We start from the raw sequence: 27,690 nt of genomic DNA, 5'->3' as shown, positions 1-27,690 counted from the left end.
TTTAGACTGCTGCTTTAACGCCACCAAAGCATTAGGATGCTAAGGAATCCTGTTCTAGGATTCCTAAGGAATGTCGGTTCCCTTTACTTCCACTGATCCCTCAAAATTTTTGTGGCATTAAGAGTAGAAGATGTGGCGTAAGACAAGTAAAAACAGTTTGCTGTTCGGGGCAATCAGGCCTCCCATCACCGAACTGCAGCCAGCAATGTAAATGACAGGGTACCGGCAGCCCAGGAGCCTTAAAGGCATTTTCGCAACGCGCTGGGCCCGCAGAGATTTCTGGGTAGAGCCCGGAGTCGGAGCGACGGCTTCCTTCCAGTCCCCACCGATTCGGCCAGGGCTGTGGGCGGAGCCGGTGGGCCCTCCACCGGGAGGGCGCGGTCTGCTGGGTTCCTCACGGCCCCTCTGGGTTCAGCCTCGAGGTTGGCCGGGGGCGGGGCCAGGTCAGGGGCGGGGCGGCGCTCCGTCCCCGCCCTTCCAGCGCGCCGCCCGCGGGGAGGTGACGGGGCCGCGCCGCCTCCGCCGCCTCCGCCGCCTCCGCCGCCCCGCAGGCCTCGGCGCTCGCACTCCCGGCTCTGCCCGCCTCGCGGCTCGCGGCCCCGCGTCGAGGCTCCGGCAAGATGACGCTCAAGGCGAGCGAGGGCGAGGGCGGGGGCGGCATGCGCACCGCGCTCTCCGACCTCTACCTGGAGCACTTGCTGCAGAAGCGCAGCCGGCCCGAGGTGAGAGGGCCCCGCGGCGTCCTGGGCGCGGGGTGCGGGGCCGGGGCTCGGCTCCAGGCCGCGCCGCCCGCCGCGGGACCTGCTCGGTCCGCGGCCCCGGCCGCGGGCGGCCGGCCTCGGAGCCGAGCCCGCGGCGGCTACCGGGGTTCGTTCGGGGGCTTCAGGTGCGGTGGGTCTTCCCCCCACCCCCGCAGCCCTTCTGGGTGGAAACTCGGAGAGGCCGCGGCCTGTACACAGCGCTGCTTAAGGTCGAGGCAAACTTCCCCGTGGACGGAAGTCAGGGTGACAGAAAGACTTTGGGGAACAGATCCAAGAAGAGTGGGTCCGCCTGCGTGTTGAACTGCTCGCGTGTCTGGGTCCGCAGAGAAGGTTGTAAAACCCAACTCTGCCTCTAAAGCGCTCACTCACCGTCCCTCCGCATTCGCGCACGGCCCCTGGGGCTGCGGTGCAGACGGGGTGGCCCGTGTGCGTGTTCGGGTGGACAAGGGATCCACGGGTGGCTGACGTCATTGTGCCCTCCGGATTCCTGGGATGGGTGGTAAAGAGCCGTTATCCTCTATCCTCAAAGATGCCCAGAAGAGGTTGATGGTTTCCGTGTTATCTGTCACATAGTTCCGAGTGTGGGTTTCACCCACCAAAAGGAGGTCCTCTCGGGCGGAGGTGCAGCCAGCAGAATGCTCGCTCACTCATCCGGAGGCTGCGGCTGGCTCGCAGTTGGGGCCATCACCCCGAAGATAGGCCCGGCGACCCCGCACCTAGTCTGGCCTGCTGCACGGACTGGGGGGTCAGGTACCACTAGTGAATGTGCAGAGGGAGAGAGCGAGAGCGAGAGCGTGAGCCAGAGCCAGGCAGCAGCTGTGTTTCTGCCCTGACCCAGCCTGAAGTCAGCGTGAATCCCTGTTCTCCACAGCAAGATTTTTCAGGGCAGGGCTATTTCATGCTCACGGTTTTTATTTTAAATGCCTGATAAATAGGTCCTCAGAAATGTTTGCTGAATTAATAAACGACTGAAGAGGTGGACATTAGAGATTTAGCATAACCTTCCACTTCCACAGATGACGATACTGAAGGTTCACAAGGTAAAGCAAACAGGAGAGCCGTGACTCTGGACTGGAAGCTCCAGGAAACAGTTGATAAGCATCAGTGCCATGTTCACACCTGTCTGTTGTTTCCAGTCGTGATGGCAATATTCTAGGCTTCAGTGAGTGCTAGAATGACCCGGTGGGGGAGACACTATTGTTCTTCAAATGGCAAGACAAAATTGGACTTGCCGTTCTCTAGTAGAATATGCACTAAGAGGGAATCGGGGTCTAAAACTACCTGGCTCCCCGTAGGCTTGGATGTGTGATTTTGCTTCTCCTCTATAATTGGTTCACTTGGCTGAGCCTTGACTTTTTAATAAAAATCTCCTTATTAAATTTACTCTTGGCAGCTGTATCGAAGTATAATTAGCATACATATAATTCACAAATGCATTTGGTCTGTTCAGTAAGATTTAACAAATGCCTATGGTCATGTAACCATCACCAAAATCCTGATATAGAACCCTTTCATTTCTCCAGAAAGTTCCCTGGTGATCCTTTACAGTCTTATAAATGGAATCCAACTGTATCAGGCTCCTGTCACTGAGCCCAACAAGAGCCCCGTATATAACGAAGTGACCCGACTTTGTGTAAACCTCTCTGCTCCTTACGTGCAGGCTTGAGAGATTGCGTGGCTCTTCGAAACAAGGCCCCGTCACTACAAGAGTTATGTTGTGGCGCACCCTTTGAGTAAACAGTTTCTGTGGAGCTGGCAGTTGGTCCCAAAGTACTGCATATGGGCCTACTGGGTAGCCACTGTGTTTCCTCCGGGGCTCTACCGTTCACTTGCTGTGTATCCCTGGGCAAGCTGCCGAAGCTGTCTGTGCCTTAGGTTTCTCCTCTGTCAGACACACCTGTGTGGAGGGTTGTGGAGGCAGTGACCTGACGTGATGCGTGTCGAGCACTTAGAACCGCACAGGGGCACCCTACACGTCCCTAAGAACCGCCTGTCCGGTAGCAGTCAGCACGGCCCCATACTGGTAAGAAGTACGAAAACCTGGGAAGGACTTGTGGGCTGTAATAGAATTCTCAAAATGATGTTGCTGAAGGCCTCGTGTGCGGAGAGTGCTTTCTGTAAAAGTTCTCAAGACTCAAAACCTGAAGTTGCACTTCTGATCATAGGCCACATTTAATATTGAAAAAGTATTGCCAAGAAATAATTTTGCAATAGGTTTGAACGATGGCCTGTCTCCCATATTGAAGTACATTTCTTTCCTTGGAGAAACTCATAAGCTACCTCTGGCCTTATTCTTTACAGCAGGGCTCATTAGTGGTTGTAAATTTGCTCATAGAATTCCTCTTCCATCCTGCTAAAAACGACACTTTTCCCATGAAGTAGTATGTCGAAAATCCCTCAACATTCGCTTGGGCGTCTCCCGTGATGAAAAATGACCTAACATAGGTCAGGCTACAGGTGAGCTTCCACTAAGATCTATTCTTTTTAACGTTTATTTATTTTTGAGAGAAAGCGCGCAAGCAGAGGGGGAGCAGAGACAGAGGGGGACAGAGGATGCAAAGTGGGCTCTGCGCTGATAGCACAGAGCCCGACACAGGGCTTGAACTCATGAGCCGTGAGATCATGTCCTGAGCCGAAGCCGGATGCCCCTAAAATCTGTCAATTCTTAGGCAGCAGATGCATTAGTCCACACTGGTCGTCCTTGGCTATGATGTAGTCTTGTTGATCGCCTACTGTGTGTGGACCTGGTTCTGGGGCTGAGGAGTCAACGATGAAGGCCACAGAGGCAGGCAGGCAGGTGTAGGGCGCTGTGAAGCTGCCAGACCTTGAGTCTTGGGGTGTCTAGGATGTAATTGGTGAACAGCGCTCCAGGCGGGGGGGAACTGCTTGTGTGAAGCCATTGAGGTTCTTGTTGAGTAACACTTTGAGTCTGATCATTCTCTGTTGTGAAAACTAATACACCCCCCTAGTCGTGACAATCAAAAAATGCCTTGATACACTGTAAAATGTCTTGATACACTGTAAAATGTCCCCTGGGGAAAGGGAAACAAAATCAGTTGACATTTCATGGATGCAGAGATTTTATCCATAAGTAGTGAATTGCTCATACCTCCTAAAAAAGGAGGACCCTGGGGGTGCCTGGGTGGCTGTCCGTTAAGCGTATGACTTTGGCTTAGGTCATGATCTCACGATTCATGAGTTCCAGCCCGGCGTCAGGCTGTGTGCTGACAGCTCAGAGCCTGGAGCCTGCTTTGGATTCTGTGACTCACTCTCTCTCTGCCCCTTACCCATTCATTCTCTGTCTCTCAAAAAATAAATAAATGTTAAGAAAATTTTTTTAAATAAGAAAAGGAGGGCCCTGGGTGTGGAGTGTAAGAAGGCAGGAGTAAGCACATCTCCAGCAGTGGCTGGGGGGAGGGGAAGTCACCCCAGGGTGGGGAACAGGAAGAAAAACTCTGAATTAGGGAACCAGAGTACAACTTTCATAATATGGAATTTTCTCTTCTGATTGTTCACTTTTTCCTTTTCCTTTATATAAAGAAATATACATGAACCAAAAACATATGTAGGTCTTTGCTCAAAAGTCACCCTCCTTGCAAGGGAAGAAGCCTTTGCCTCTATACACAGTACACTGGGTAGATAAAGCACACTGGAAAAGGATCTTTAGACACTTGGCCTTTGGATTGATTGATGTATGTGTTCTCGAATGATTTAGTGCCTGAGAAACAGTGTGCCTAGTTAATGCATGATTTTTAAGATAGTACTTGGCCAGAAACTCCTGGCTCTAGGCCTTTCTCTCCCCAGTTCTTCTCCAGCTCTTGTCATTTGTGGTAAAAGTGCTGATTTCTGTCTAATACTTTACAGCACTCTTGATTTTCTCAGTTTCTCTCTTTTTTTAAAAATTTTTACAAAACGTTTATTTTTGTGAGAGATAGAGCATGAGCAGGTGAAGGGCAGAGAGAGAGAGAGGGAGACACAGGATCTGAAGCAGTCTCCAGGCTCTTTTTAAGTTTATTTATTTATTTTGAGAGATGGAGAAAGTGTGGGTGGGGGAGGGGCAGAGAGAGAGAGAGAGAGAGAGAGAGAGAGAGAATCCCAAGCAGTCTCTGCGCTGTTAGTGCAGAGTCCGATGCAGGGTTCGAACTCAAGAACCTGTGAGTTCATGACCTGGACTGAAACCAAGAGTTGGACGCTTAACTGACTGAGCCACCCAGAGGCCCGTCCTGTTTGTTTTTCTGCCCCAAATTGGAAGTGGATCCTGCCCAGGCTGGAGTGGGTGTTTGCACCCCCCCCACCACCACCACCATAGTCTGCCCTCTGGTGATGGCTTGCCTTCTTCGCCTGGCCTTCTAAGTCTCCATGTGAAAGCAGTTGGCAAAGAGCCTAACAGTAGGCTGAACAAATGTTTGTCCTCTCCTACGTTCACTGTCACTCTTAATCCGATTGTTTGGATGAAAAAACCAGCTTTAGTTGTCCCAGTTTTATTCCCCCCCCCACTGGCCACCCCCCGACCTCCACCCCCGCCAAGTGCCAAGTTTGTTTTTCATCTCTTTTTAAATCCCAGCTTCCTTTGACCAGCTGCCTGTGCCCTTTGAACCCTGCTGCAGATGTTTCCTCCGAAGGGGCTTTCAGAGCAGCGGGGCGTTAGCACTCCCACAGTTTGGATAATGAAAGGCCAAAAGGCTGCAGAGCAAAGGCCAGACATGGAGCCGTGGGTGGGTGTTTATGCCCCAATTTCTCCAGAATCCGAGCGGTCGAGCAGTCGTCTTTAACCCGAGCCGCTCCCACCGTGCCCATCCTAGCCCTGGGGCCTCCCATGTGCACCAGAGAGGAGGGTGGTGATTTTTAAGGTTGAAGTGAACCCTGCAAAATGGAATCTAGCACGTTTGACTTTAGTATTTGTTCAACGTGACTCGTGTCACCTAGCATTCGCATGGTGGTGGTGACGGGGGGGTAGTAGTGGCCCAAAAAACAGCAGCACGTGCCTTGGGAGTGATTCATGTCATCAGTGAGTGTTGAGCAAGCTCCCTAAATTAGAGCCAGGCAGAGTTCTAGGTGCCCGGGACCCAAGAGTGAGTAAAATGAAGACCCCTGCCTGTGTGGTACTTGTCTTGCAGCTTGAGGAGACAAAATAAACAGAAGGGACAGACAAATCTCTGTCTCAAAGTGGAATGTATTACCAGCTGTGGAAACAAGAAACGTTGGAGCAAATCAGGGACCAGGACACAAGCCTGCTCCGTGGCAGACGAGTGGATGACCCGGTGGGACAGGACTGCAATTTCTTCGGTCAGTCTTAGGCACGTCCATTACCCTGAGGCGAAGGCAGCCTCCTTCCCTTTCTCCTGAGTTCAGTCTGGGCCAGTTGTGTAGCAGGAGGACTGCAACGCGGCCTCATCGGGCGGAACTTGTGTCTGAGTCCTGGTTCCTCTGTCTTTGCGTCCCACTGAAGAGCAGACCGCTCCTTGGTCTGCCCCTAGGACTTCCTGTCGTCTTCCCCTTCATCCCCCATAGATGCCATCCTCCTCACCATTCAGAAAGCCTTGGTGAAGCTCCATTTCAAAACTTGGTGAAGCTAGTTTTGAAGAAAGTGGAAACCTTGTTTTGAGTCCTTTGAGCACATACAGTCTAAGACCATCTTAAACTTGATGGAGGAAATCTTTCCATTTATCATTTATGTTGGATACATGAATGAATGAATGAATGAATGAATGAATGAACGACTTGTCCTTATAGTCATGAGCTGCCAAGGGCAGAGACCATGACTTAACCACGTGGAGATCTGTACTTCATGGGGTCTCAGCCTCGCAGATTGAATTAAGAAGTCACCTTCACTCTGTGCGTGTGCGTGTGCATGTACAGACGTCAAATGTAAGTGTCTGTCTGTGTGTTGTTGCTCCTACAGTTGTCATGAGGAGACAGACATGAGGGCCGGTCAGAGGAATTTGCGACATGAGGTTGAGGAGTAGTGTAGGGAACTTCCAAGGAAGACAGGCCCCGGGGAGTGTAGCGTGCGTCTCAGAAGGACAGGGCTGCTCAGTGACAAGTCTGTGGTGGAGAACATCGCGCTTTGCTTTTAGAAGCCTTACTGTTGCAAGTTGGTTCTTTAGTTAGCACGTTCGACATTTCCGTTTATCTTCGTCATCGTTTGCAACTTCTGGGCGAGTGTGAGAGTGACTCTTAGTCATCTCGAAGAACATCTTGATGGATAAGCACATTTGAAAGACCAACCTTTGGGATGGCAGCTCTTGGACTTTTCTGACTGGAATGTGTTCTGCCTCTGGTAAGCTCTGCTGAGTCCTTAACTTAAAGGCTGACGCGTTCAAAAACGATCTTTGTAATATAGCTGAATAAGAACAACATGAGGTAAGTGCCAGTTTATCTGCCTGTTCTAGGTACACGACCGTGTAGGCTTCTTCCCCTTTCAAAGGTCAGTTTGTGTTCTCTGGACTAAGACTTTCTAATCTGTCGTCGCTTAGAGCGTTCTGCAGGGGCCGCGGAGTCTGGAAACCGAGGTGAATCATCGTAAGCAGTTTATTGGTGCTACATTACAGCACACAATAAAAGAACACGATCCGTGTTTCCTGACTTTATGGCCACCTGTAAACCACTGTGCTTAGCAACGCGCATAAACGGTAGCTGCTGATAAACCCGTGGAATGATTGCCTGAGTTTAGTTTTCAGCCCCATGGGTAATAGTCCCATGGGTAATAGTGGTCAAAAATCAATAAATGAGGGTCAAGGAAAGTCCTGGGTTCTATTTTGGACTCGGAGGCCCGACATGCGAGATTGCAGCCCGTCGTGTTTTCACCGCGGCCGTGGTCAGAGGGCCTTCGGTTCCTCACCCCCCACATCCCTCCTGTAACATGCAGGGTGAAAATGTACAGACAGCGCCGGCGATTAATTTGTGAAAGGGATTCTTCCTTCCAACTTGGCACTGCTTCTCCTCTGATTTGCTGAATCCACCTACTTGAAATATTTAATGTCTCACCCTGTTGTGTGGACTGTGGCAGCAGCTGTTCAGCTTTGAAGAGGCTTAACCACACCGTCCCAGGTCACCACGGGCCGTGCTTTGGGGACCTGTTTGATCACCGTGTATCGTGGCCTCTGACTTTCCGGTCCCAGAACACGAATGGGGATCTGAAGACCGATCGTGTACGCTGCATACTTGTCAAGGACCTGTCACCGGTACCCATTCTTCGGTACCAGGCTTTCTCAGAGTTCTTTGGTTGCAGATGGGCGCTGCTTGCCCGCCACTTTGCTACTTATTTTATCCAAAGAAGTTCAGTTCTATCTACTGGGAGTTCAATCGTAGTACAGTATGAAAACCACGCAGTTGACATCGGTATGACGTATGCGTGTAGTTCTGTCCTATTTTGTCATGTGTGCATGTGTATAACCACCGCCTCCACCATCAAGGTGCAGAACCGCTCTGTCACCACATTGCTCCTCATTCTTACTGTCGCTCTGACCTTGGCAGCCACTGATCTGTTCTCCATCTCTGTAATTTTTCATCTCAAAAATGTTATTTAGAGCTCCTGGGTGGCTCAGTCATTAAGCATCTGACTTTAGCTTAGGTTGTGATCTCATGGTTCATGAGTTCAAGCCCTGCTTCCGGTGAGCCCCGCTTCTCTCTCTCTCTCTCTCTCTCTCCCTCCCTCCCTCCCTCCCTCTCCCTCTCCCTCTCCCTCTCCCTCTCTCCCCCTCATTCCCTTGTACCCCCCTCAAAAAAATGTTATGTAAATGGATTCATAGAATATGCAACCTTTTGAGATTGGCTTTTTTTTCACTCATCAGAGTGCCTTTGTTCCTTGTTGCTGAGACATGTTTCGTGGTACGGATGGGCTGCGGTCATCTGTTGAACGGCTTACCCAATTATAGGCCATTCTCGTTGTTCCCACGTTTTGGCTATTAGGCATAAAGTTGTTATAAGGCTTCACATACAAGTTTTGTGTGAACATTTCTCTAGGGGTGACATGGCTGGGTTGTAAAGTGGTTGTTTCATTTAAAAACATTTTTTTTTAATTTTTAAATTTTATCTTATTTTATTATGTCTTGTGGGTTTTTTAAGAAAGTCCCTAACTCTCTTGTGAAATGGCCGTGCGATTTTACACTCCCGTCAGCAAGGATGAGAGATTCCGTTCTCTGCGTCCTCACGGGCATCTAGTGTCGTCTGTGTTTTATGTTAGCTCATCCCTTGCCGTTCCTCCTTATTTATCTTCCTTAGTGAAATATTTCTTCCTGTCTTTGGCCCTTTTAGGGGAAAGGATAGCAAATAATTTGTGATTGTTTTAAACAACTACACCCAGGCCTCGTGCAGTGCTGCCAGCATCGGGTGCGGTCCTGCGCCCCGAGTGTGCGCACCCCGGGCCCGTGGTGGCGGAAGCTTTCCCCTTGCCTTCATGGTTTTCCGTGAGCCCGCCTCGTCCCCGAAAGACAGAAACACGCCGTCATTTCTCCGCTACGACTTTCGTGGTCCCGTTGGCACTGCTGGATGTACCTTCTTCTCGGCTCGGGTTTGCCTCTCTGCACCGTGGCCATCACCGTGTCCCCGCGGCAGCAGCGGGGAGTCTGGTCGGGCATCCCTCAGTCCCCTCCGTAGAGATGATGCACGGAGTTTTGGCTCCTGTGTGGTCAGCACAGTTGATCACGGCTGCTACCGAAAGACCCAGGGAAGTCTGGAATTTTGCACCGGGGCACCCGCCGTGTCCTCTCTTCCACATCTTGAATGCTCCAGAACGGGATGCTTTGACCATTTTTTAATTAGATTGTTTTTTTAGTTTTTCTTAATATTCCAGTTACCATACAGTGCAATATTAGCTTCAGGTATACAATATAGTGATCCTACACGTTTCCATACGACAGCCAGTGCTCCTCACAAGCCCTCCTTCATCCCCATCACCTGTCTCACCCATCCCCCACATCCCCTCTAGGAACCATCAGTCTTCTCTATAGGGTTTTTTTCTTCAAGTTTTTAATTAATTAATTTTATTTTCTATTTTTAGAGAACGCAAGCAGGGGAGAGGGGTGGAGGGAGGGAGCGAGGCCCCACGCTTGCCCCAAGTTATCCAGCTGTTTGTTAAAAGACTCAGGGACTCCAATCCAGTTTGTGTATAATTGCTGTTGTTTATGTCTGTCTCCAACACAGCTCGTACATTTATAAGCACATATGAATATATTCATTGTGTTCACTGTGCTGATGATAGCATACCTTTCATCTCTCTGGTTTTTTTAGTGAATAATATGTCTTCAAGATTAACCTTGGAACCTCCTTTTCATTGCTACGTACTGTGTGCACTGTTAACCGTACGTGCCGTGCGCACTGTTAACCGTGTTGTTAACCATGGCCTGGAGAGTTCTGCACTCCCAGGTGTCATAAGTCCGTATGTTTTCTTTTTTTTTTTTTTTAATTTTTTTTTTCAACGTTTATTTATTTTTGGGACAGAGAGAGACAGAGCATGAACGGGGGAGGGGCAGAGAGAGAGGGAGACACAGAATCGGAAACAGGCTCCAGGCTCTGAGCCATCAGCCCAGAGCCTGACGCGGGGCTCGAACTCACGGACCGCGAGATCGTGACCTGGCTGAAGTCGGACGTTTAACCGACTGCGCCACCCAGGTGCCCCAGTCCGTATGTTTTCTAAATACCAACCTATCATCCCCAATTCTGTTTGAATAGCGGTAATGAGTCTGTGGCCACGCCGCCCCGGACGCACCGATCTCATCCCAGCAGTGGTGCTGAAGGGTCATATGACATAGAGGTCGTGTGAGCTTTTTGAAGTTTCATTTGCTACACAGGCAGTTTCTCTTTCTCAGCACTTCTGTCTTTCGAGGCCAGTAAATAACACTCCTTCAAGCCTCACCATCTCATCGGAGTTTCTGATGACCTCTTAGGATGAGGTAAATTAAAATTAAAATATCAGGGGTGCCTGGGTGGCTCAGTGGGCTGAACGTCTGACTCTTGACTTCGGCTCAGGTCATGATCTCACTGTTCGTGAGTTCGAGCTCCAAGTTGGGCCCCATGCTGACAGAGCAGAGCCTGCTTGGGATGCTCTTTCTCCCTCTCTCTGCCCTAACCCTGCGTGTGCGCTCTCTCTCTCTCTCTCTCTCTCTCTCTCTCAAAATAAATAAATTTAAATTAAATTATAAAGATTAAATTAACATACCATCCACAAGCCTGTCCCCTCTGATCTTCTAGCCCTTTTCCCCCCAGGGCCTGGGCCCAGGAGGAAGTGAGTGAATGAGTCTCCATCTCGATGGAGACACTCCCACCAGGGGATATTTCGGCTTCTGCTACCCCACAAACTGGATGACGAGGCATGCCCCTCACACCACCCCCATCTCGGGAAAATCTCCCTTAGTATCTCTGAGGGGCCCCCCAGGTATAGCTGGCATGTTTTTGCTCTCCATTTTGAGCTTGGACTCAAATAGTCAATTGGCCCTTTTGTAAACCAAGCTCAGGCCTGTCCCTCCTCCTCTAGCTGGCCATGCTGTTTTTGATTTACTGTTTCATCTGGGGTGGGTGGAGGGCACCGTCGGAGGTTTCCACTTGACCTTCCCCACTGTCACATGTCTTACCACAAGTTCTGGGCCACTTCAACATTAGCAGATTAGACACCTGAGGAAGAAGCAGCAAAGGAGGCTGAGAGATTCACCCACGTTGCACACTCGCTGCTGTGTGGTATCAGTAATGGCTACGTGCGTCCATTCATCCTACCGTTAATGGACTTGGGAGGTCCTTCCAGATTCGGGCCTTTAAGAATAGTGCCGCTCTGAGAAGGGAACACCACCATTTCCGTGGGATTCCTGCCAAAAATGTACGACCTCAACCCAATTATGAAAAAACACGGGGCAGAACCAAAACTGAGAGCCTACAAAACAGTAGGCCTGTCCTCTTAAAAAATGTTAAGGTCACGAAAGACCGAGAAAGACTGAGGAGCTTTTCCAAGTTAAGGGAGGCCAAAGCTTGTGCAAACTGAATGCAGTGCACGGTTCTGGCTCCTGGTCTGGGGAAGAATATATGTAGCCGTAAAAGACATTATTGGGACAGCTGATAAAATTTTAATAGAAACTGAGGACCAGGTGTAGTATTGTATCAATGCTAAATTTGCGTTTTTCAGAAAGTTTTTGTTCTTAGAAAATACACAAACCTTTATGGGTTAAGGAGCATGATATCTTCAGATTATGGTCAAATGGTTCAAAAAATTAAATTGTACAGCATTTTTTTTTTTTACAAAATAATGCTATGATGACGTCACTGTCCACATCTTTTGGTGCCCGTGGCATGTGGCCACACATCTGTGTTGAAAGGTTCGGACACGGACCACGTGTCTGCACTTTCTATTCCATTCCATTGGTCCGTTGTCTGTCCTCCTGCCGATGCCATGCTGAGTGCCTTACTGTCTGGTGGCACCAGTCATCTGGCTTTGCTGTTGTCAAGATGGGGGGAACGGGGTCACAGTGGAGGTGTCATCATGGGATGGCAGGAGGGGTGGCGGCAACCTCACGTAGAGGGACCCCTCAGGTTAAGCGGTATCGTCGTAGGCCGAGGGCTAAGCCTAATTCTCTAGTCCCGATAGAACTTCCTGTTTGTAGCCAAAGAAATGATTTGTGAGAGGCTAATGCTAACGCGAATCATCCTTACTGCAGCCTGATGCAAAGCATCAGGCTGTTTGAACGAATCCCACCTCGGGTCTTCGCTATAGACACCATGGGTGCACAGCCCTCCCCGCGGCCTTGGTGGCGGTGTGCCTTAGAAATCAGAATTTTGTGAATTGTATTACACCTCATTACAGCCCCAGCAGGGTCCTGGGCAGCACCCTGGGCATTAAACACCTTAACGCGTCTGCAGCCGACCAGATGAGCACGTCTGTTAAGTCGGATGATAGCATTTACAAATAGCCTCACGTCACTCCAGGTGAGGGACACCAAGCTTATGCAATAACCATTGGTTTGCGGAGCCCTTTGGATTGTAGAGTTGCAGTTCCAGAGTGATGGTGGGCCTTCGCCGCTGACTTGACGCATTGTTGTTTTGACCCGACAGGCTGCGTCGCATCAGGCGAGCGCCATGACCGAGGACATGTACACCAACGGCTGCGCTGCCCCAGGCAGCCCTGCCCAGGCCAAGGGGCAGGACGTGAGGAAGGTGCGACTCATCCAGTTCGAGAAGGTCACAGAAGAGCCCATGGTAATCCCTTGTCCTGTTCTAGCCCACTGCTTACTCTCGACCCCTTGAGCCCCCAGGCCACAAGAGGACGATGAACGATCTTCCTCTGCAGAGATCCTCCTAAATCATCCTACGGGTAAGCTCAGAAAGAGCTGCAAATAAAGTTTGTTGTCCCCTGTGTCCTCCTTGCAGGGAATCACCCTGAAGCTGAATGACAAGCAGTCCTGTACAGTGGCCAGAATTCTTCACGGTGGCATGATTCACAGACAAGGTAACTATGGGGGCCCTGGGCAGTGCTTCAGTCAGAGAACCATCGACATGCCAGTCAGTGCTGGGGGGCTGGAGGCTTACAGCCTTTACAGTGGGGAGCGTGTGTGTGTATGTGTGTGTGTGAGACAGGAGATTTTTTTGTGGCTTAATAACTGGCTCTTTAACTGTGTTATAAGACCTTTGTATGAACTGCCCAGTGCCACTGTCTCTCCCTCTGAGCATTCTTGCACACCTCTTTACGCCAATACTTTTCCACCCAATATTTGACCGGTTAACTACATGCAGCCCATTGCATTGCACTGCGAAAATAGAATTTAGACAAATAATCGTAAGTAACCGTTGTGTCTCCTTAATGTGAAGGTGCCGTCAGTTTTCAGATGCATCATTGAGTCAAAGCTATTTGGGAGGTTGGTGAGAGAACATTAAAATATGACCTGTTTTTAGTAGCGGATGATAACCTGTATTTGCCCACCTGATTCATCCCACGCTTTGAACCCTACCTTTTTCTGTTCAGTTAGAACTTTTGTTTTGTATCTAGGGTGGCACAAATATTGGTAATTACTCTTCACATAGAATCTAACCGTTGATGAACTTTACCATTAGGTAGAACAACAAAGAAACATTAAACTTGCTGTGGATGAAGTGCTTTTATTCGGCTTGACCAGGGAGGACGAGGTCATACTAAACTGTCGAGTGCTCGCCTTGATACGTCCCTCAAGGGACTCAAAAGAACCATTCCCTTCCCGCATCCTTGAATATTCTCAACCCTGAGTGTTTTACACAGTCTGTTGTAGAACAATGCTGTAGGTCGTGGTTTCTTTTCTGCGGTATCTTGAGTTATATTGACAGCTCTTGTTTTAATGTTTATTCCTTGTGGACTGATTTTTCATTTCGTGGTAGGCTCCCTTCACGTCGGGGATGAGATCCTGGAAATCAATGGCACAAACGTGACTAATCACTCAGTAGATCAGCTGCAGAAGGCGATGGTGGGTATAGTCTCTGCCGTCGTCTTTGTGAAGTGTGGAACCACATTGGTGTCTGCGTACATGAGTTTATGTCAAGTCTTTGTACTCCTTGAGGGGACTCGTACCACCGCTAGTCTTTATTCTGTGCAGCAAATGACAGTTGTTTGCTTTCATTTAGTAACTTTCTAAACCAAGGCAAATAACCCCGAGTGTCTATCTAGAAAGAACACTGGAGTGGGTGTCAGAAAGCTTTGGTCTTTGATGGCAGCTCTGAAATCCTGCTCTACTTTATTCTAGCCATGATTTTGAGCAGGTAAATTAACCTCTCTAAGTCATCTGTAAAATGAAGATAGGAATCCCTATTCGTGGATTTGTTTTCTTTTAAAAAAAAAACTTTTAAATGTTTTTTATTTTTGAGAGAGAGAGTGAGAGCCTGAGAAGGAGAGGAGCAGAGAGAGGGGAGACACAGAATCCGCAGCAGTCTTCAGGCTCTGAGCTGTCAGTACAGAGCCCGACACGGGGCTCAAACCCACAAACCACAAGATCATGACCTGAGCTGAAGTCGGACGCCCAACTGACTGAGCCACCCAGGCGCCCCATCATGGATTTGTTATAAACGGTGGATGGGATATTATAAATGAAAAGTTGAGGGGCATCTGGCTGGCCCAGTGAGAAGAGCCTGTGACTCTTGATCTTAGAGCTGTGAGTTTGACCCCCACGTTGGGCATAGACATTACTTTTTTTTTTAATTTTTTTTAACGTTTATTTATTTTTGAGACAGAGAGAGACAGAGCATGAATGGGGGAGGGTCAGAGAGAGGGAGACACAGAATCCGAAGCAGGCTCCAGGCTCGGAGCTGTCAGCACAGAGCCCGACGCGGGGCTCGAACTCATGGACTGCGAGATCATGACCTGAGCCGAAGTCGGCCGCTTAACCAACTGAGTCACCCAGGCGCCCCACACATTACTTTAAAAAAACAAAAATCGGGGGGCGCCTGGGTGGCTCAGTGGGGCGCCTGGGTGGCTCAGTCGGTTGCGTGTCTGACTTCGGCTCAGGTCATGATCTCACGGTCTGCGAGTTCGAGCCCCGCGTCGGGCTCTGTGCTGACAGCTTGGAGCCTGGAGCCTGCTTCGGATTCTGTGTCTCCCTCTCTCTCTGCCCCTAACCCACTCACATTCTGCCTCTGTCTCTCTCAAAAATGAATAAACATTTAAAAATAATAATTAAAAAAAAATCGGGGCGCCTGGGTGGCTCAGTCAGTTGAGTGTCCGACTTCAGCTCAGGTCATGATCTCACATTCCGTGAGTTCGAGCCCCGCGTCGGGCTCTGTGCTGACAGCTCGGAGCCTGGAGCCTGCTTCACATTCTGTGTCTCCCTCTCTCTCTGACCCTCCCCTGCTCAGGCTCTGTCTCTCTCTGTCTCAAAAAAATAAATAAAAACATTGAAACAAAAATTTAAAAAAGCCCTCACTTGGACTTCTGCTTCTGACTAAATGAAGTAACAGGGAGCAAATTTACCCAGATCCTAATGACAGAACTTCACCATACTTGAGGCAAAAACTGGTAGAGCTGCAAGGAGGAAAAGGCAGATCCAGAATCTGTCCCAGGTCTCAGTCTCTCTCTTTTTAATTTTTTAATGTTATTATTAATTTTTGAGAGCTTACGCACGTGAGTGGAGGAGGGGCAGAGAGAGAGGGAGACACAGACTCCGAAGCAGGCTCCAGGCTCCGAGCTGTCAGCACGGAGCCCGACGCGGGGCTCAAACTCACGAGAGATCTCTCGACCCATAAAACATAGAAGATATGGTGTCTGCCCACAATGAAATTAAATTAGAAATCAAAAACAGGTATCTGGAAATCCCTAAATACTTAGGCATTAAATAAGACACTTCTAAATAACCCATAGGCCAAAGAAGAAATCACAAGGGAAATTAGAAAGTACCTTGAAGCAAATAAAAATGAAAACACAGCATATCTGATTCTGTAGAACGCTGATTGAGCTGTACTGGAGTAGAGGTTTGGATCACAAAACACTTATCTTAAAAAACAAGAAAGTTCACAATCTGTGGCCTCAGATTCCACCTTAAGAAACTGGAAAAAGGCAAACCAATCCAGAGCTAGGAGAAGAAAAGAAATTATTAAACAGTCAGAAATAGATTGGACAGGACCTTGACAAAAGAATGTGGAAGACGAAGGGGGTTATAAAAAGTATCTGTAACTAGATTACTTGTAATTGTGTGTGTGTGTGTGTGTGTGTGTGTACGTACACATTATGAGCTAATTGGAGGATGTGAGGGAACCAGTTCATTACTCTGGAACGTGGTAAACACAGACAGAGAATGATGCCTTTGTCCCTCTGTTCCCTGTATGAACTCTACCACTGGGTAACTCACAGTCCGTAAGGGGACAGTATTCCAGCTAGTTCACCAAGTGATGGTTAGAACAGCACCGTTTGGCAAGTGCTAAGAAATTAGCGGACTGAGGAGAACAGGTAGGTGAAGAGAGTCTAAAGAGACGGATCACCCACTTGCAGGGTGTGGACTTCATTTGGATCCTGACGCAGACACACAGGGTGAAAGCATGTGCCCACAGGCCCGTGGGGGGTAAGAATGCCACTGCCATCCTGGGGCTGTAAATAGCCCCTTCATTCAGCGGTCTTCGGCACCCTGTGGGGCAGGCCACCTGCTTCCTGCTGGAACGCTGATCCGTGGGGCCCATTCACCCGCTTGTCTCTCATATACGACGTCATCTGGGGCACCTTCCCGCCCAGAGGAAGCAGAACCGAGTGTCCCACGATGGGCAGCACGAGAAGGTTGATGTGTTTCCCCACAGGGCCTCCTCCACAAAGCAGGCTGCTCGGCGATTTGGCCTCATGGTGCTTCTCAGTAAGGCTGGGTGCACTGATTCCTGAGCCTGCGGTGACACGTAAAGCTTCAAAATTTGTGCTTCATTTTGATGTGTGTAAATATAATTGACTACATAGAAGGTAATTTGTGCTATGTGGTGAAACATCCCAGAAACGGTAGGCTTGGAAAAATATTTGTTGCACATATGATAGGTAGAAAGTTAATAATTCTAACGCTGTAAGAACTTCTAAACTGTGTTATCAAAAGACTCACAGCCAAACAGATAACTAGACAAAGGATATAAGAAAAAAAGCTTTTGAAAAGAGGTTTAACTTTATTTATGGTAATACAATTACAGAATGAAGCAACCATGAAATCCTTTCCACCTGTCAGATTGGCAGAATGTTAGCACAGAATTCTGGCAAGAATAGGGGGAAAGGGCCTCTCATATATTCCTGGTGAGAGTGGAGTCGCTGTAATCTTTTGGAAGAGTAATATGAGGACAGCTTTTAAAATGTTCTCACCCCTTAATTCTGCATTTCTACCATGGTATTTTATTCTGTAAAAATCAAAATGCTTTGGGCACTTGGGTGGCTCAGTTGGTTGAGCGTCTGACTTTGGCACAGGTCATGATCCCGTGGTTTGGGGGTTTGGGCCCCTCTGTGCTGTCAGCTCAGAGCCTGGAGCCTGCGTCAGATTCTGTGTCTCCCTCTCTCTCTCTGCCCCTCCCCCACTCTGTCAAAAAGAAATAAGCATTAAAAAATTTTTTAAATATCAAAATGCAAATCTAGAAGGATATATGTTCGAGGATGTCTATTGTAGCAGATTACAGTGACAAAAAGATTGGCAGCAATCGACATGCCCAGTTGTTGTTAAAAACAAAAATACGTGCATGTGAATATGGACATATGTGTGTAAATATTTGGAAATGTTTTCTTTCGTGTGGAGAAAGGCATGGGTGTATGTGTGCCAGGGTTCATTTTAGGTTCACTTTAGGTTCTTCTGGGGACCTTTTGGGGTTGAGTGTAGGGAAGAGGGAAAATCCTTAGTTTTTTCTTCATTATTCTCTGTACGTCTCCAAGTTACACTGGTTTATGGGGCACACAAGACTTCTGTATTGAAGGAGGAATTGTCCTACAAAATTTCAAAGTGTGTGGTCAAAATGTGTGTTAGATAAAAACACTTTTTGGGACTTTGAGAGGGGAAATGAGAGTTTTTGAAATCGCAGATCATCCAAGTTAGTTTCCTTACAGTTTTATTTCTCTGCTTGTTTTTTTTAATAGAAAGAAACCAAAGGAATGATCTCATTAAAAGTAATTCCCAACCAGCAGAATCGTCTTCCTGCACTACAGGTGGGTGACACCATTTTCTCTGTTGTGTTCTTTGAGATTCGATTGAAGTGATGTGATTCTAAGCTCTCAGTGTTTCACGACTGTAGCTGCCTGCTGCTCTCTGAACTAAATTAACATCCATTACAAACGAGCAGACCTTCTTTCTGAGTTGCTTGTTGTAAGCGATGTGAAAGGAAAGGGTCATCTCCTTATTCCAAGAGAAGAATGGGCAAAGCAGATGAAGAGGTAATTCAGACGGGGAAAAATACAAATGGCTATTGAACACATGAGAAAATATCCAGTGTCACCAGTCATCAAAAAAACACAAAGTAAACTGTATGCAGTATAATTCTTCACAGGCAAATTGGCAAATGTTTTTAAACACAGTGGTTAATGGTGCCAAAGGAAAGCGTCAGTAGTCGAGAGAAAGTGTTCAGATAGGGCCTTGGCATATGATGTTTTGTAAAGTTTCTGTTCCGGGTCATTTATGTTATTGTGGCATGATTTTCTTTTTTTTTTTAATTTTTTAAATGTTTATTTTCTTTTTGAGAGAGAGAGACAGAGCGTGAGCAGGGGAGGGGCAGAGAGGGGAGGGGGACACAGAATCCAAAGCAGGCTCCAGGCTGTGAGCTGTCAGCACAGAGCCCGACGCGGGGCTCGAACACACGAGCCATGAGATCACGACCTGAGCCGAAGTCGGATGCTTATCCAAGTGAGCCACCCAGGTGTCCCTGCAAATTGATTTTTATAGTTGCATGGTAATATATACAGTAGGTAGCCATACTTAACTAATTTCCCATTCTTGGAAAATTAGCTTGCTTCCAGTATTTCACTTTTGTAAATAATGCTGTGGTGACTTTTCCACACGGCGTAACTGACAACCTCTGCATAGAAGTGGATTGTGGGTACAAGGGGTATCAGCATTTGGCACATTCCTATTGTTAATTGATGGACTGAGAAAATGTGCATTTCAGATAGTAGCTGCATTGTACTCTAAGACAGACGGATGGACAACTCAGACCAATAACCAGCTTCTGTGTCTCACCTTTGTCGCCTCCCTGTTGTCCCTGCAGTTCTGACCCTTTGCCTCATTTTGCAGATGTTCATGAGAGCGCAGTTTGACTATGACCCCAAAAAGGACCACCTGATCCCTTGCAAGGAGGCGGGGCTGAAGTTTGTCACCGGGGACATCATCAAGATAATCAACAAGGATGACAGTAACTGGTGGCAAGGGCGGGTGGAAGGTTCCTCCAAGGAGTCAGCAGGATTGATCCCTTCCCCTGAGCTACAGGAATGGTGAGCTTTCATACAGGTGGAGTCGGCCACATGAATTATTAGCCGTTTCACAATTAGAGCAGCAAATGAAATACAGTGTTGACCCTGCATGGTATTGGCGAAAGGCCCAAATACATCAGCTGTGGCTTCTAGGCCATTCTCCGAGGTAGCACGGTGGGGATAACATGCAGGTCCTCCTCAGGAGGACTCAGTGGCACAGTGGTATTCACACGGGGGACCGTGCTGTAACGGCACGTGCCATCAGTTTACTGGGTGCGACAAGTATTTCTTTTGAAAAGTGACATCGGAGGGAAGTATTGGAGTATTTATTTCTACGCCTACATGTGCATGATACGGGGGCGCAGTGTGCGGTGTGTTTCCATACTGTGGCCCGCTCGTCAGTGTTCAGAAAGCACCGCAGCCGAGAAAGCGAGCCGTTGCTGGGTGGTGCATGCTGTCTGCTGACAGGTGCGGGCACCAGGCTCCGGGTCACCTGTCTGAAGACAGCACCCAGTTCACGGTGCCCCACGCGGCGCACTAGGCACTCCGCACACGCTATGTCCCGTGGGCACAGTGGCCCTGTTCGTAGAGAACAAAGGCTCAGAGCTGGGTGCCGTGCAGACTCACACGGGAATGGCTTCTCAGGTCTCAGTCACCTCCCATGCCTCTCTGGAGAGTTCTTTTGTGGGCCTCCAAATACCTGGTGTTGCAAATGTGTGCAAGAGGGAGGGTCCCCCGCCTCCGCTGCCGCGTCACCCCTCAGTGCAGCCTGGCCGGGCCAGCCAGGCACCTTCCGCCTGTTTCTCGTGGGGCCCTCAGGTTCAAGTGCAAGACTAAAAATGCAGTGTACCGGTTGGCTCATGCACATTTTCTCTCACCACCTCCCTACTGGTCTACACCCTACTCAGCACACACCCAGAGCCTTCTGCTCACGGAGGAGGGGGTGGGGCGGGAGAGCAGGGAGCAGAGAGGCAGCTGAGGGGGTAACTGGCAGAGACAGAGAACAAGAGGCAGGGAGTGGATGTGAGAGACACACAGATTGGAGACAGAGATGACACACAGAGAGAGATGGGGGAAGCTGGGAGGGAGAGACAAGTGAGGGCTGAGAGACGGAGAGGACGAGGGACACACAGAGCGGTGTGAGAGAGGAAAAGGTCAAGGCCAGCACCAAGTTTTTGGCACATTGGTCTGGAGGTTTGCTTTGTTTTTCAAGATTTTGTTAAAGAATCTCCACAGCCAACGTGGGGCTTGAATTCACAACCCCGGGATCGAGAGTCGCGTGCTCTACCGAATGAGCCAGCCAGGTGCCCTCGGTCTGGAGGTCTAATGGAGAAGGGGAAGGAGGTCCCCAAGCCCTGCTCTGGGAGAATGGCCCTGGGCCTTTTACACTGAGGTTCCGTTGACTTTCTTCATCACTTTTTCCTGCCAGGCGAGTGGCCAGTGTGGCTCAGTCGGCTCCAAGTGAAGCCCCAAGCTGCAGTCCCTTTGGGAAGAAGAAGAAGTACAAAGACAAGTACCTGGCCAAGCACAGCTCCAGTAAGCTTGCCGGCATCCTCTCCGCGGGCTCCTGGTGGCACAGGGGGGCTGGCGTCCTGCACAGTGGACCATACGTTATACAGAAAGCATGCCGTGTCTTCTGGCTTTCTTGATTACAACCCTCATCTTCCCGGTACATGTACAGGAAGGCTAGAGGTCTGCTCACACCTGCTCATGATCCAGACCTTTCTCACCAAGTCAGTGCCATCAGCCTGGCCCGCTGATGGTCTGAGCAACCCCAGAAAATAGCACGTTTTGCTAAGAACTCATTTTGCCTTTGCTTTTTACCTACCGTGGTAGGTAATAGACTGAAATTACCAATGGGTTCAAGCAGATTGTAGATAACAAATGAATCATAATCTACCATTCAACTCCCGCTGGGAGTGTTCAAAACAAAGACAGGAATGTGAGCAAATCACAGCCTGAAATCACTTCATGTGTCAGGAGCCTACATGGAAGGAGTAGAAGCTGTGGCCGGAGCACGGGTTGGGGGGGGGGGTGTGGCAGGAACGCAGGCTAAGCACGGAGATGGAGGGACTGTGTTCGCGCTCTGGGGTGTGTCTGTGGAGCTGGTGCGGGGCTTTGAGCCGGGGGTGGGGGATGGGATTAGCCGGTCTCTCTGGCAGCACTGAAGAATGGGGGATGGGAGAACTGGGAGGGACAGAGAGTCAAGACGAGACTCAGGTTTCCATCTCGAGCAGCCAGGTGGCATGTCCCAGGGGCATGAGGTAACAAACTAGGGACAAGAGAGAGGAAATAGAATAATGGGGTCCAAAAAATAAGAAAGAATATTAGAGTCCAGAGAACTCAGTGACAGAGTCCTGTCGAGTTGGGAAACCCAACAAATAGACCCACAGGCACGGCGTCCGTGACCCTGGCTGTCATTCTCTGCCAGCAGCCACTGTGCTCGTTCCCGATGGTGTTCTGGCTTGAACAGTGGCTTAGCGCCCCCCTCATCCCTTGCAGGGCCACTAAGTGTGGTTTGCCCCAAAGAGCACTGGGGCAGCTCGGGGCCTCACTGCTTCGATCACGGCCCCTGCGGCCTGTGACCTACCAGAGCGCGACATCGGTGAAGCCAGGCCAGCGTCCCGGGTCACTGGCCCCATGGCCGGGCCCGCCGCTCTCCCCGGCTGTGAAAGTGAACACCGCTTTTCTCTGTCTCTAGTTTTTGACCAGTTGGACGTCGTTTCCTACGAGGAAGTTGTTCGGCTCCCCGCATTCAAGAGGAAGACCCTGGTGCTTATAGGTACCGCCTTGCTGTCCTCCCGCCCACGATGCTCTGCTGGCGACACTGCATGTCCCTCCTGGTGGTCCCACCCGCACTGCATAGTGCAGCCCCACTCCAAAAAAAAAAAGGCAGTGAGCAGGAAAAGGGGGGAGAAAAGCACCACCTCTTGTGCTCTCCGAAGCCTTACGGGTATATCCCATGTGGATTCGCTTTACAAATGAAACGAATCCTTACAAGGTTTTCAGCAGCTCGCTTTACGTGGGTGGCTCGCCCCACTGTCTTTGGAGCTAACACAGTAGTTGCTTAGCCAATCTGTACTAGGGTTCTGGAGAAACTGCCGGGGAAAACAGTGCCTTCAGTGCGGTTCCGTTAATTTCGGAGAGCTCGGCAAAGCGACATCTTTACAAAAGGATGGAAAACCCCATGTGTTAGCTGGCTCCTCTGTGGCAACCAGTTAGCTTCTGAGTCCTGACCCCGAGCCCTGAAACGGAGCCTCCTCCCCTGACTGGGACGCGAGGGCCCGGAGCCCCGAGCCCTCCTGAGCCCACTTCCCCCACGTCTCATCCCTCAACCTAGCCCCACGTTGGTTTTGGGGGAAAGAAGCAGAAGGCTTCGTGAGGAAAGAGCAGGCCACATTCTGTCTTCTCCAAGCTTCTGTCCTCCCTCCGCAGGAGCCAGCGGGGTCGGCCGCAGCCACATTAAGAGTGCCCTCCTCAGCCAGAACCCGGACAAGTTTGCGTACCCCGCCCCATGTGAGTACCCTAGGGGCCTTGCGGGCCGGGCAGGAGTGCCACTCTCTGTGTCCCATGTGATTTTAAATGTTGATTAGAAAAACAAAGCACCATTTGGAAAGATAGAAGCATATATGTGTCATCGCTCTGGATAACTAACTATGCCCCTGTTCTTTTCTGTGCTGTCTGCCTGCGTCACAGAAGTGGTAGAAAATAATTTTAAATATTGAAAATATTGACTATTACACACTGCATATTTAAAAGAATCAAGCAGGTAATGTTATTGAAAACATATACTCCTCAGGGTTGTGGGCTTGAGCCCCATGTCAAGTGTAGAGCTTACTTAAAATCTTTACAACACATCTATTACTCTTTTCATTTTACTTTATATCATAAACATGTTCTCATGAGCTTAAACCGCAGTCCGTTGAGTGGCTACGCGGTAATTTCCTTAGCTAGCCCACTATTGCTTCACATCTGGGCTGCCTCTCATTCCTGAAATGTCTTCTGAATCAAAGCAGCACTCGGGAGAGGCCCGGTCTCGGCAGCTGCCCTCAGTAGGAGAATCAGGCCGGGAGTCAGATACCTTCCGTTCCCAGAAGCGAAGCTGCGTAGTGTGATTGATTATGTGTATTCCCAGGAGGAGGCACTGTTCATCAGGGTAGAAAACCCTATTCAGAATCTAGTATTAGTATTGTTGCACTCCTTACTTCGACACTGTGCCTTTAGAGATAAGTGACACACGAGGGGCAGACAAGACAGCAGGTGTTCCGGGGTTCAGGACTGAGTGGGGGTGTCTGAAAGCAGAAATAGCCAGTGAAGGAGAGTTGCTGTTTTGTAAGATGGAAAGAAAGAGAGGCATGTGCAGGTTGGGATCGAGCAGCCAGGAAGAGAGCTGCGCGGGCGACGCGCAAGACGGAGGGGCAGGGGGCTGGATGCGGATGGGCTGCAGGAGAGGTGTGCCGGGAAGCGTGTGATGCTGGAGTTTCAAGCTGTGCTATCTGGAGCACATTGTACCTAGATGACGACTGATACGAGTGGTAGTAAATGCCGTGCCTTAAGAACATGCCACCATTTAACGATAGCAGTTTAAACCAAACTGAAGTACCCTTCTTTCCAAGCTACAGAGAAGCAACTTAAAATGTTTTTTGGCATTTATTTACTTTTGAGAGACAGAGACAGCGTGAGCAGGGGAGGGGCAGAGAGAGAGGGAAACACAGAATCTGAGGCAGGCTCCAGGCTCTGAGCTGTCAGCACGGATCCCGACGCGGGGCTCGAACCCACGAACCGCGAGATCATGACCTGAGCCAAAGTCGGACGCTTAACCGACTGAGCCACCCAGGCGCCCCCAGAAAGGCAACTTTAAATGTCCTTACATGGAACGCTGCCCATGGCTCACAGATCTGCTTAAAAAGTATTTTCAGCTGTCATTTCTCAAATTGTGAGCTCTAACGCTCCTGGGGTTGGCGGTGGAAGAGATGACCCTTCATATGGGGAAAGGGATAGAAATTTTCCACATTGGGCTTCGCCTCTTGAAAGGCACATGCAGGGGCGCCTGGGTGGCGCAGTCGGTTAAGCGTCCGACTTCAGCCAGGTCACGATCTCGCGGTCCGTGAGTTCGAGCCCCGCGTCGGGCTCTGTGCTGACGGCTCAGAGCCTGGAGCCTGTTTCCGATTCTGTGTCTCCCTCTCTCTCTGCCCCTCCCCCGTTCATGCTCTGTCTCTCTCTGTCCCAAAAATAAATAAACGTTGAAAAAAAAAACATTTAAAGAAAGGCAGATGCATTCTGGGCGGACGGGGCATCTCCTGCTCCAGTGTCAGCCCTGTGGGACCCCGTGGGACACACCCCTCTCTCTGCTGAGCCCTCCCGTACCAGAGGCAGACACCCCGGCCCACGCCCCTAGGGGACGGTGAGGGATTTGTGTTCTGGCGCAGATACCACACGGCCGCCCAAGAAGAGTGAGGAAGATGGGAAGGAATACCACTTCATCTCCACCGAAGAGATGACGAGAGACATCTCCGCCAACGAGTTCCTGGAGTTTGGCAGCTACCAGGGCAACATGTTTGGCACCAAATTTGAAACCGTGCACCAGATTCATAAGCAGGACAAGATTGCCATCCTGGACATCGAGCCCCAGGTGGGTAGGCACGCCACGGCAGGAACGGATGGGGTTGTGTTCATCTAGAGCCGGGGCAGCGGTACCAGGAATGACGGGCTTGGTGCTGCCCGTCGTGACGGCTGAGTCCGGTCCTCTCTTCTTCCTTCCTCGTTTTCCAGACCCTGAAGATTGTCCGCACGGCAGAGCTGTCACCGTTCATTGTGTTCATCGCACCCACCGACCAGGGCGCCCAGGTGGGAAGGACGGGGTTATGCAGGGGGGATGGAGGTTCGCTGTCTGGGTCTGCCCAGACTGGGACATCGGTCCAGAGCACAGCTCGTCACAAATCCCCCACGAGCTTCCTGGCTACTGCCATCCTTTCCGCAAGGCCAAGAAGCCAAAGGGCGTGGGCACGTTAGATTTACCGGGCCAGCGGCTAGGCCGGCAGCCGGGCCAGGTCAGGGGGCAAGAGGAATCAGACCCAGTCATTGTTCCCGAAGTGCTTAGGGTCTAGGGGCAGAGACGGACAGTCTGGCAGACCCCCACACCGGCGCGACAGGAGCTCAAGTGGGACAAAGCAGGGGTACCAGAGGCGGCCCTGAACCCACCCTGGGGTGTGTGCGGCTGTGGGGAGAGAGGAGGGAGGGGCTCCTACCCGCTCTGCATCATCCTCCATACGCTTCACTGTCCCCGGCCTGGAGATCTCACCGTGTCGCTGCGTAGATAGCTTCTCCCGCCTTTCTTAGTACGCGTGTGGTCTCCCATTGAGCGTATGTGACATAACTGTTCAGTCTCGCCATTTCCTTCTCGAAGGCCACTTGGGTTGTTTTCAAAAGGACCGTTACAGATTATATCGCGGCGACCGGCCCGTACATGTGGCATTCCACACGTGCGCAGATGTAGGCGTAGGAGAAATTCCCGGCAGGGCTGCCCGGTCCGAGGATGCGTGCAGTGGGAATTGAGAATTTGGAGACAAATTACCCGCGAGAGTGCTTGCTTCCGTGTGCCAGGCGCATGTTATCCAGAGTTCATTTCTGGCCCATCTAATGGAAAACCGCAGTCTCGTTGTACTTCCACCCTTTGCTGCCAATGGTTGAGTAGCTCGCCAGACTACTGAGGGCTGTTTGTGTCAACTCCTCTGTGAACCGCCTGCTCGTGTCCGCGGCTCATTTTTCCGAGCTTATAGATAGTTGTAGATATTTTTTCCCAGTTTGGCATGTATTTTGGTGTTTATTGCTACGCATTTTTACTTGTATGGAGTGCTCAGTCTTTTCGTGGACACAGGTTTGGGATGCTAGACAGAGGCCCGGATTGCAGCTGTGGTGGTTCTGGGAAGGGCTGTGTTCAAAGGCGTGGACTGGGGGTGCTGCTCAAGTCCATGCCGTCTCGATGGAGCTACTGGTCTTCAGAGCTGTGATTCTCGTCACGGTTGCTTTGAGATCCCCTGAGACTTGCGTTCTTAATTGATCGCCTCTGTACATCCTGTTAACATTCCCAAGGAAGGCCTTCAGGGTTTGAGTGTTTAAGCAGGTGGTTCTGAGCCAGGCAGGGTCACGACAGTCAACGCACGCCGACACGCCATCCATCGCTGGCCTCTGGGACCGCTTCATCCGTGGTTCTCTCTCCTTTGCAGACAGAGGCCCTGCAGCAGCTGCAGAAGGACTCCGAGGCCATCCGCAGCCAGTACGCGCACTACTTTGACCTCTCGCTGGTCAACAATGGCGTCGATGAGACCCTGAAGAAATTGCAAGAAGCCTTCGAGCGGGCGTGCAGTTCTCCACAGTGGGTGCCCGTCTCCTGGGTTTACTAAGCTTGCAGAACGGGGGAGCTTCCGTCCGCCCTTCTCTAGCGGTGTGAACTCCATTCTCCTTGCTTTCAGACAAACAGGGACGCTCCCCTAGTTTTGTCAGCTTCCCGCACTCTGCTCCTATCCTACTTCCGCCAGTGGGCGTCAGACTGGTGCCGGCTCCTGGCTGGGCTCTGACTCTCCTGCTAGATGGAGCCCCAGTGATCAGGGCTTCAGAAGGCTCTCTGGAAACCTGAGGCCGAAAATACTGTCAAAACGCAACTGCTAATCAAAGATGGTGCACACAGAGAGGAAAAGCGACGGACCTTGTCCCTTAAAGCCTGTGCGCCTTCACCTCGAATCACCCCGGGCACTTCATTGGTCTTGGAAGCATCTGTAACCTCAGCCTCAACTTTCTAAAATGCCAAAATGAAACAGCTGTGCAATAGGAGGATGTCTGCTCTAGGGAAACCCTCAAAAGCAATAAAAATGTGTTAAAACGCCGATGTCTTGTGTCTCCTTGCGTTTCCGCCTACACGGGTCTCTGGAGAGGGAAACCGCACCACCTGCTTTAAGCTTCCGAGGGCAGCATCAGTCCCAGTTACCTCTCCTGGGTCCTTAAGTCTCCCCTCCAGCATGGAACAATCTGGAACCTAGAGGTCAAAATAACTTCCCGGGAGCGGTGTGTGTGCGCACTGGGCAGGGC

General features: G+C 50.2%; 1 protein-coding gene across 1 annotated transcript; it reads left to right on the top strand.

The window, feature by feature from the left end:
* The first annotated feature begins 554 nt into the window (after positions 1 to 554).
* On the top strand, positions 555 to 27,490 carry MPP1 (membrane palmitoylated protein 1). The gene is made up of 12 exons (XM_030305451.1): positions 555 to 722; positions 12,798 to 12,941; positions 13,113 to 13,191; positions 14,091 to 14,176; positions 18,283 to 18,351; positions 19,430 to 19,626; positions 21,035 to 21,141; positions 22,307 to 22,387; positions 23,041 to 23,121; positions 25,035 to 25,237; positions 25,378 to 25,452; positions 26,832 to 27,490. The coding sequence occupies exons 1-12, from the start codon at positions 621 to 623 to the stop codon at positions 27,006 to 27,008; spliced, it is 1,401 nt and encodes a 466-aa protein (XP_030161311.1). The 5' UTR covers positions 555 to 620; the 3' UTR covers positions 27,009 to 27,490.
* The last annotated feature ends 200 nt before the right edge of the window (positions 27,491 to 27,690 follow it).

This window comes from Lynx canadensis, chromosome X (genome assembly GCF_007474595.2).
Source record: "Lynx canadensis isolate LIC74 chromosome X, mLynCan4.pri.v2, whole genome shotgun sequence".
NCBI lineage: Eukaryota > Metazoa > Chordata > Mammalia > Carnivora > Felidae > Lynx > Lynx canadensis.
This window is presented reverse-complemented; position numbering and strand designations above follow the sequence as displayed.

Coding starts and splice junctions, on each gene's coding strand:
- MPP1 (XM_030305451.1), top strand. CDS start 621: ATGACGCTCAAGGCGAGCGAGGGCGAGGGCGGGGGCGGCATGCGCACC. Junction 12,942..13,112: donor AGGTCACAGAAGAGCCCATG/GTAATCCCTTGT, acceptor TCCTCCTTGCAG/GGAATCACCCTGAAGCTGAA. Junction 19,627..21,034: donor TCCCCTGAGCTACAGGAATG/GTGAGCTTTCAT, acceptor TTTTCCTGCCAG/GCGAGTGGCCAGTGTGGCTC.